The 9,875-nt window shown below is 46.2% G+C and overlaps 1 protein-coding gene and 1 long non-coding RNA gene across 2 annotated transcripts in view; one reads left to right on the top strand and one right to left on the bottom strand.

Annotated features, from left to right (window-relative positions):
• The window catches only part of PTGFRN (prostaglandin F2 receptor inhibitor), a 20,766-nt gene extending 19,643 nt beyond the window's left edge, over positions 1–1,123 (bottom strand). The window contains exon 1 of the mRNA XM_072398488.1: positions 1,051–1,123. Coding sequence (XP_072254589.1) covers positions 1,051–1,102 — 52 coding nt within the window. The 5' untranslated portion in view covers positions 1,103–1,123. The remainder of the gene's footprint in view (positions 1–1,050) is intronic.
• Positions 1,124–1,334: 211 nt separating this feature from the next.
• LOC140323088 (uncharacterized) overlaps positions 1,335–9,875 on the top strand; it is an 11,648-nt gene continuing 3,107 nt past the window's right edge. The window contains exons 1-2 of the long non-coding RNA XR_011919299.1: positions 1,335–1,458; positions 8,466–8,559. This is a non-coding gene — a long non-coding RNA (uncharacterized lncRNA). The remainder of the gene's footprint in view (positions 1,459–8,465; positions 8,560–9,875) is intronic.

Below are 9,875 nucleotides of genomic sequence, written 5' to 3'. Positions count from 1 at the left end.
CAATGACAGGCCGTCTATAGAGTGTAAGCTCCTGTGATCCGGGATGGTATCCGCACACAAGGAACACTTTCATCCTATGTGATAATTAGAGATAATGCCGGGCGGATCCGAGGACAATGATTGCATTAAATCTCCCGGAGATGAAACTCCTCAGTGTGGGAAAATGTGACAAGAAAAGAATAAAGAACAAAGTGTCACAGACAGAGGAAGCCCTCCGTATTCATCACACGGGGACACACAGCTTCCTGAATGTTATCAGCCAATGAACACAATTCTATATAAATGTCAGATTTGTTCCTCCAATAGGAGATCTGTGTGTGGGGGGAGGTCAGAGATCCTCAGGATCATGTGAAGATGAAATCAGATTCAGGAGATCCCAACCAATGGGGTGAGGGATCCGGGGGATCCAGCAGTCTGATCACAATACAATGGAGGGATCTGAGGAACTCAGAGTAAGTGATTGGTGCCATAAAGCTGGGGAAGGATTCCACCAATCAGCAGACAGAGTGTACAAATGAAGGAAATTTGTGGCAGTTGTCACCCCACCTAGAAGGGGTCGCCCATCAAAGATAATGCCAATCACAAGGAAATAGAGAGGTTACATAGCAAACCAGGGAAACTGCTAAGGCCGCTTTCACATTGGTGAATGTTGATGTTAAGGAGTCCATTGGGTGTATGGCGGGGTACCAAGGAGAAAGCCGCTGCCCCCCCAAATATTGCTGACCGGCTGCAGAGAACAGACCAGAAGGATTGTGGAAGAATGTTCTGTGGACAGGTGAAGCCAGAACATTTTCAAATAAACGAGAAGAAAATCCCTGCACTACAGAACCGAATCCCAACTGTGAAGCATGGTGGCGGGAGGGTTCGGGTCTGCTATCATTGGTGGAGCCATGGGGGGATGGGGCAGGTAAGTGCACACAGCGGATTGGTCAGGCGGAGCACACATAGAAAATCACAGCCGCAGTTGCCGCCCAGAAACGGTAACAAGCAGGTCACAAAGCCCCGGTTCCCCTCCCCCATAGCCCCCCTCTCCCCGGTCCCCGCACTCACCGATCAGAGTCGGAGCGATCAGCAGAACCGTGCGCCACTCCGGAGATCTCATGGTGACTGGCTAGACTCCGCCCACTCGTCCCGCCTCACCCCTTCAAACCCCACCCATATCATAACGTCACCGCTCGGAGGGCTGAGCTCACACCTGTCTGATCACCGCCCAATCATCGGCCATCCGCGCACCTGAAGTCGTAGCTCATTAGCTGAGAGGAAAAGGGCGTGGCCACCGCGACGTTTCCCGCCCAAAAAGTGTGAGGAGACTTATACAGACGTGGGAGAGGGGACAGAATGTGAGGGGACAGAGACAAACTTGGGAGAGGGGCAGAGTGTGAGGGGACAGACCCCTGGGAGAGGGGAGCCCGCACATTGATTGGCTGAGCAGTGAGAAATCCTCTGACATGAGAAGAAGTAAGTACACCCTCCTCCTGTCCTTAGGATTTACATTTCAGAACATAAACAATCACCTGGGCTTAAAAAGTTCCAAAACCCCGCTTCAGGTGTGCAGATCTCATTATTATTTACTAGGAATGGAGCCAACATGGAGGTGGCGGTGTGTGTCCATGTTGTACCCAATGAGTCCATATCTAGTAGGAGCCCCTATAGCAGCCATGATTTTTGGGGTGAATTTATCCGACATTCTCATCATATTCACATCGCTTCAGCTCATTTTGGTGTGCAGGTGTTTGCAGAGATCTCTTAGGGCCTCACCACAGCATTTCGATAGGATTGTGGTCTGGAGTCATTGTGCCACCTTGATTCTGTTGTAGATTTCCTGGTCTGATTGGATCATTGTCCGGTCACATGTCCAGATTTTGGCCAAGCTTTACCTGTCACACGGACTTATATCTGATTCTAGAATGCTGCGCTATACATGGTCATGGTCAGCTCAATGACTGCAAGGTGCCCAGGTGCTGTGGCTGCAAAACAAACCCAAATCATCAATTTGCCACCACCATGCTTCACAGTTGGTATGAGGTATTTGTGTTCATATGCTGGGTTTGGTTTCCTCCGGATGGGGTGCTGTGCATCATGGCCAAACATCTGCATTTGTTCCAGAAATCTTGTGATTTGCTCAGATGGAACATTGCATACCGAAGCCGTGCTGCCATGTTGTTTTTATAGAGCAAAGACTTTCTCCTTCCATATAAGCCATACCTGTTCAGTGTTTTCTATTTGTCCTGTCCTGAACTCTAACATGTAACACGCTAGCTGAGGCGTGTAGAGTCTGACATGGAGCTCTGGAGGCTTCTCTGAGCATTGCACGGTCTGACCTGGGGGTGAATTTGCTGGGACATTCACACCTGGGAAGAATGACAACTGTGGTGAATGTTTCCCACTTGTTAATAATCTTTCTCCCTGTAGAATGATGGCCTTACAATTGTTTGTCCTTCTAACCCTTCCCAGATTGATGAGCAGCCACAATTACTTCTCTGAGGTCATTGCTGATGTCTGACCTCCTTGGCATTGTGGTAACACACATCTGAATGCTGCAGATCAGCAAACTGCCAATAGAGGGCGCCACACTGACCAATAACTCTATATGTATGGATGTTTTTATTGTAGAAAAAGAATATAATACAACATAACATTTCCCTAAACTTACAATCTGTTCTCTGTATGTATGGACTCTGCACAGTACCACTTCTCTTGTCAACTCTGCACAGTACCACTTCTCTTGTACCGTACACTGGGTGTAATTCTCAGTATCTGTATGTATGCACAGTACCACTTCTTTGTTGGGGTTGCCTTGTTTGCCTTATAATTACTTTGTAACGGTTTGGATAAAATGGGTGAAATTAATGAAGGTCGTCTTCTGTTGCTATGGTAACACTGATTTCATTATCATTAAAGAAACAATTACCTGGTAACGGGGTATAATGGCTCCCCTGACCGTTCGGTGAGATGAGGTGCAGTGGGAGTGATGGAGGCAGAGCTGACGCTTTATTACCCCTCATATCGCTACAGTTATAAAATCCGGGTAGTTTCCGGTTATTTTCCCCCTCCGGAGTTATCTGTCCGATCATTCCCATCGTATTCCGTTCTTGGCAAGTGCAGACCCTGATCAGTTCGGATAAATTTCTGCCCTTCCTTATTTTCTCCTATTTAATGTACAGGGCTGCGTAATATGTTGGTGCTATATAAATCTTGTTTAATAATTCTCTATATAAATATCTCCAGTAATATTAGTGAAGGGTTCAGACCTGCAGGGGGCAGTATTGTACTCCACTTCTACCATTCAATGTCTTCCCACAATGCACCTGGAAGATATGGCATTCATTGTTCATTTTCAGCACTGACTTCTCCGTATAAGTCAGAGGGAGGGGCGGGGCTTACAAGTCTCCACCCCTTTAAATCCTCAGAGGGAGGGCGTGGCTTACAAGTCTCCACCCCCTTCAATCCCCCTCTGCCCCATGCGGAGCTGTTGTCAACTTATTAAAATGAATCCAAACCCAAGGACACCAATGTGATGGCTTATTGGTCTCTTCACCCCATTGACTGCTGTGTGGTCACCACAACCTGCGCGTCTACAGCGTCACCTCCTGCAACCAATCCGCTCCAGCCCTTCCCACAATGCACTGCAGACCCCTTCAGAGGGACCCATGATCATTGTTTGGGTTCGTCTACATGTTAGGATCCCTGCCCAGAAGAGCTTACAATCTAATAGGAGGGGGTAACACACAGTAAGAGGAGAGATTTTAGAAATACAGCGCTGTGGAATATGTTGGCGCTATATAAATCCTGTTTATTAATAATAAAACAACAAGTGGGGTGTAATCGGAATGAGCTCTATAGAGGAGATCAGAGATCCAGAGCATCAGCATGACAGCCAGGCAATGAACATTGTGAAAGGGATCCAGCAGGGACAGCCCCCCTATGATTCCCTGGTCAGGGTCAGTCTAGGTGGGGTAATCAATTCCCTGGAGGTGGGGTAATAAACCCCTGGGGGTGGGGTAGTAATTCCCTGGGGGTGGGGTAATAAACCCCTGGGGGTGGGGTAATCAATCCCTAGGTTTGGGGTAATAAGTCCCTGGAGGTGGGGTAATAATTCCCTGGGTGTAGGGTAATAATTCCCTGGGTGTAGGGTAATAAGTCCCCCCAGGGGTGGGGGTAATAAGTCCCCGGGTGTGGGGTAAAAATTCCCCGGGTGTGGGGTAATAAGCCCCCTGCGTGTGGGGTAATAAGCCCCCTGCGTGTGGGGTAATAAATCCCCGGGTGTGGGGGTAATAATTCCCCGGGTGTGGGGTAATCAGTCCCTGGAGGCCTCCCAGATCTGATGACAGGTCTCTCTCACAATCCTGTAATGAATTGGCGTGTAGTTGTCACGTTCGGTATGGGGCTGCGTCAGATCTGTGAGATCCTACGAGTGAGTCACATGGCGTTGTCTCACACCTTTGCAGAATGAACCCCCCATGTGAATCCGTCATTGCTAATGTTGTCACCATCTCCCTGCTGTTCTATCTGTGTGCTATCGCACTCCCAGGCATCTTCACACATTTGTACAGAACCCCCGGGGCCCCTAGGTCCTATACAGGGGCCCAACCACCCGAGAGCCACTAATGGGAGAAGTGTGAGCATGAGAAATATTTATTTCTGTATTCGGCTGTCAGCGCTCCTGTAACAGCCATTTATCACCTGTTGATCCTGCCTGTAGATCTGATATTGTATTCTCTTCCTGCGACAGGGTGACAACAACATTCTGCGGCATTGTCAGCATTCCAAGAAATAAAAGCCCAGCTCAGGCTTAGAATTCAAGCAGTCACTGGAATGTTTTTTTCCCTTTTTGAATAAAGTTTGAATCCTTTGAATGCTGAGCATTGTACAGGACCCAGCGGGGTGACACAGTTTGCCCCAAACCCAGGGAACTGACAGTAATGCGAAATAATGACAGATTCAGGAAAAATAAATAAGTCCTACTTTGGCATTTTTAATAATAAATAGGATTGATATAGCACCAACATATTACGCAGCGCTGTATATTAAATAGGGGTTACAAATGACAGACAGTGACAGGAGGGGGACAGGACCCTGACCCGAAGAGCTTACAATCTCGGAGATCAGGCGGGGTTTTATTTCAGAAAGGGAGAGGCGACGTCTCTCCTGAAAGAAATATTCTGACCCGTCTGACTCCCCCGTCAGTCACTGCGCATGCCAACATACCCAGCAATCCCAGCTGCCCATGGAGGTGCCAGGACTGAATGCCCATGTGTAGGAGTTACATCATCCTGAGCTCAGCCAATCAGGATGGCCAAAGATCAGAATGTGAAAGAGAAGAAGGAAAAGATGGTGGCGCCCACAATGGGATGGGGACAGGTGGGTATGAAATGGGGTTAGTTCCCCTTTAATATAAGGAATTCCTGTACTGAACACCCCTGCTATACCCCATACAGACACCACAATATACCATGGGGGGAGCTAGATTGGAATTCTGGATTTTCTATATTGCTCTGTCTGTGTCCCCAACAGGAGGAACTCTCACTTCCTGTACAGATGCCACACAGAACAGGAAGTAGGAAAATACAACTGGACCAAGTGTGCATCCAGTGAAGTCAGACCTCCTCCGGTATTCCCTGGATTGGCGATACAGCCATCAGATTGGCTGGCGACACCCAGAGAACACGGCGTGTGGCATCAGATTAAACGGATCCCAGAGGGGGCACCGCGGCTGATTAAATACTTTTGTTGTCCAACCAATTGGCCAGCGTTGTCTCATTAGCAGCACGGCGCTCCATGGGTTGGCAGCCAATGTGAGGATCATTCTGTCTGCAGCAAACGTTTAACCAGCCGTGTGAAAAATGAACGGTGATAATTGGTGCCCTCCATGCTGGGCGCTGAGCTGCCCACTGAATGATTGGTATTAATACCCATCTTATGATCTGTGCAGGAAAAAATCTATACAAAGGTAGGTACAGGTGTGTGTACTGGGGATATGTACAGGTGTCTATAGAGAGGTAGGTACAGGTGTATGTACTAGGGATATGTACAGGTGTCTATAGAGAGGTAGGTACAGGTATATGTACAGGTGTCTATAGAGAGGTAGGTACAGGTGTATGTACTAGGGATATGTACAGGTGTCTATAGAGAGGTGGACACAGCTGTGTGTACTGGGGACTTGTACAGGTGCCTATAGAGAGGTAGTTACATGTGTGTACTGGGGACATGTACAGGTGTCTATAGAGAGGTAGGTACAGATGTGTGTACTAGGAATATGTACAGGTGTCTATAGACAGGTAGGTACAGGTGTGTGTACTAGGGACATGTACAGGTATCTATAGCCATGTGTGTGTACTGGGGACATGTACAGGTGTCTATAGAGAGGTGGATACAGGTGTGTGTACTAGGGATATGTACATGTGTGTATAGAGAGGTAGGTACAGATGTGTGTACTAGGAATATGTACAGGTGTCTATAGACAGGTAGGTATGGGTGTGTGTACTAGGTATATGTGCAGGTGTCTATAGAAGGGTAGGTACAGGTGTGTGTGTGTGTACTAGGGACATGTACAGGTGTCTATAGAGAGGTAGATATGGGTGTGTATACTGGGGACATGTACAGGTGTGTGTGTGTACTGGGGATATATACAGGTTTGTGTAGAGAGGTAGGTACAGGTGTGTGTACTGGGGACCTGTGCAGGTGTCTATATGGAGGTAGGTACAGGTGTGTGTAGAAAGGTAGGTACAGGTGTATATATAGTAGTGTCTCTATGTATATAGAGGGTAGGTACAGGTGTGTATATATAGTAGTGTCCCTATGTATATAAAGGTAGGTACAGGTGTATATATAGTAGTGTCCCTATGTACATAGAGGTAGGTACAGGTGTATATATAGTAGTGCCCCTCTGTATATAGAGGTAGGTACAGGTGTATATATAGTAGTGTTCGTATGTGTATATAGAGGTAGGTAGAGGTGTGTATATATAGTAGTGTCTCTATGTATATAGAGGTAGGTAAAGGGATATATATAGTAGTGCCTTTTGTATATAGAGGTAGGTACAGGTATATATAGTAGTGTCCCTATGTATATAGAGGTAGGTACAGGTATATATAGTAGTGTCCCTATGTATATAGAGGTACAGCAGATATTTATTCCAGAAAGGAACTGACATACTGACACCCTGCACATAAGGATACCAATCCCATTATACATGCTTCAATGGTAATCTGGGCTTACACTGCCCCCTGCTGGCACACACTGGAAAATGCATCTGCCTGGAGATCTCTAATTCCAGCATAGCCTCTGCTATGCTATGAATCTGACAGGTTCACTTTGTATACCTGTGCTGATAATAGAAGGGGGGCAGCCAATATCCACCCCCACCTGAAATGTAGAACTAACAGATAAATATTAAACAAACCTTTCTTGCTAAATCCCAGCTCTCACTCCATACCTTGTGACCGCTGCTGTTTTTGTAATATAAAGTATTCCCTGCACAACCGCTGTGTACATCTATTTATTTAGGATGAAGGTCCCTGAAACAAGCATGCATCAAGTGAAGTCTAAATTGTCCTATTGTGCTAGGACAGTAACTTAAAAGTATTGAAACCCTGGATAAGCGTGTCAGATGATGAGGTAAAATATGCCAAATGCTACTCGATCCAAACCCAAATGGACCATTGGCTGTGACAGTTACAGCCGGGCCATGCACACAACCCAATGGTATATACATCAGGCTATTGGAAATATAGCACAGAAAATCACCAACTTATGCCAAGACCCAATCCCCTTAACTTCTTGTGTTTGCAGGACAGGAAGTGAGTGGAAATCTAGTTTTAGCTTTAAATGCTTAAAAAAAAATTTCCATACCCAGCCGGCAGGTAGCGTTCTTCTTTTCTTATTGTAAAAATGATATTGGTAACAGAGCTCAATATCTAAAGCTACGCTTTTGGAATGGAGGCTCCACCCACTTCCTGGAGCTCCACCCTACTTCCTGCAGCCCCATTTGAAGTTTGAGGCTGGAATTGCATCCTAATTATGGAGTTTATTATTCATCACATGATGCCCGTTGATTTGCTTTTCTCAGGCAGCCAATAGGAAGAGACACTGATGTCGAAGTTTTTCTCCTTTAAAATATGATTTTTTTTCCTAGGTTAAAAATGATTCCCCTGAGTCCTGAAAGGTGCAGATGACAGTTAGGTCCGGTCGCTTGACATCTCCTGCAGGATTTTGATTGCTCAGAACGCAGCATTCACATCACCCAATGAGTATTACCCCAAACACAAGGCGACCCTGCTGGTGTGAATGGGCCCTTAATGGGAGAAATCTGAGCTGTGATTAGTGCTGTGCAGCTCCTTTTATAACACAGGGTGCTCTGTTAATCCTTTCTCATGTATTCAATGTTTATTTGTGAAACAAAAATTTATACAGAAGAGATAAACAGAAAATAACATCAAATAATAATACAAAATAATTCCCTGCAGATGTTCTCTACACATCCAATGATATTCCGGTCTATGAAGAATTGACTCGTGTCCTATCAACTTCTTCAGGGCAAATCAAGAGGAAAATACTCAGGTAAATAAATGTTCAGTTATCTATGTGGTTGTGACATTCACATTCAGATTTATTAGTGAATGTGTTGGTATCTCCAGGAACTGATAGCTTGCTCTGTAGATGTACTTGACTGGTGCTCTTCACAAGTTCGGTAGGAAGTTCAATAGGAAATCTTCTGATCCTCCCAGTTGTTAGCACAATGTTTCAATTTCTATAAAGAAACAAACTCCAAATTTTCTGCAAACAAAGTCCCTTGCAGGGCAGAGATTTACAATTTATTGTAGAGCACAGTCCAGGCCACTAGAGGGAGCAATAACAGGAAAGGAGAGGACAACCGGGGTGGTTGCCCATTTGCTGCACCGCTTCGAACGGCTGACATCACATCTGCAATGACATCATTATTACAGACATAATAGATTATTACACACAGAGACTTCACAGCTATGACATCGTCACACTCGCATACAATAAGTATACCTCCAAAGGGACAACAGCTACAAATGCAAGAATAAACCTGACACTGCTGTCCCGGGGCCCGTGCTTTTCTTTGCAGCTCGGAGCAATAAACCATCATCAGGAGCTTTCTGTGCCCACGGGGTTTCCTTGTCTCCTTGCAGGAGGTAAGCCCACATGTCAGGGCCTGAAGGGCACAGCCCCCCACTATTCATGAATTTGGTAACTAGGCCAATACGGGGTCACCTGTCACCAATTAACCCTAGTGGACATGGGGTGTCAATTGGGCAACAATTGGGTTAAAATAAAGTATTGGAATTCATGGACAATTTTGTAATCTCTTCTGATTTCCTTGGAGTGTCAATGTGAGAAAATAGACCAAGGAGTGGGGGTCAGTTCCCAATTCTTTCAAAGAGTCGCCATAAAATGCTCTAATTGACTTCAAAGCAATTTGTGAAATTAAAGAGTTTGAGCTCTGAAAATTTGGGTCAAATTTGAACCTGAAAGTAGATCTCAGCACAACTGTCCCTGCCCCCCATTGACAGCCGGTGGCACTGCCCTGTTGGTGACCTTTCATTACCTGGTGCATTGTCCATCAGCTGGGTCTCTGATGGCCAGACAAAGACTCGAGTCACCTGGCTCCTTCTAGTAGTCAGTGGGTACCAGGTTCTGTCTGGGTCTTGGATCCATTCGGTGGCCTGGCAGTAGTAGTTGGCCTGGTCAGTGATCTGCAGGTTGGATAGGGTCAGCTGGTACCAGGTGGGTGACACTTTCTCCAGCCGGAGGTGGCCAGCCATGTAAGGTTTCTGAAAGGACGGCCCTGCTGATATGATGGAGAGTTTGGAGAGGCTGATGAGGGTCTGGGTAGAATATTTGTCCTCCCG

Source organism: Pyxicephalus adspersus, chromosome 1 (genome assembly GCF_032062135.1).
Source record: "Pyxicephalus adspersus chromosome 1, UCB_Pads_2.0, whole genome shotgun sequence".
NCBI lineage: Eukaryota > Metazoa > Chordata > Amphibia > Anura > Pyxicephalidae > Pyxicephalus > Pyxicephalus adspersus.
The sequence above is the reverse complement of the archived record's forward strand: the minus strand, read 5'-3'. Positions and strand labels throughout refer to the sequence as shown.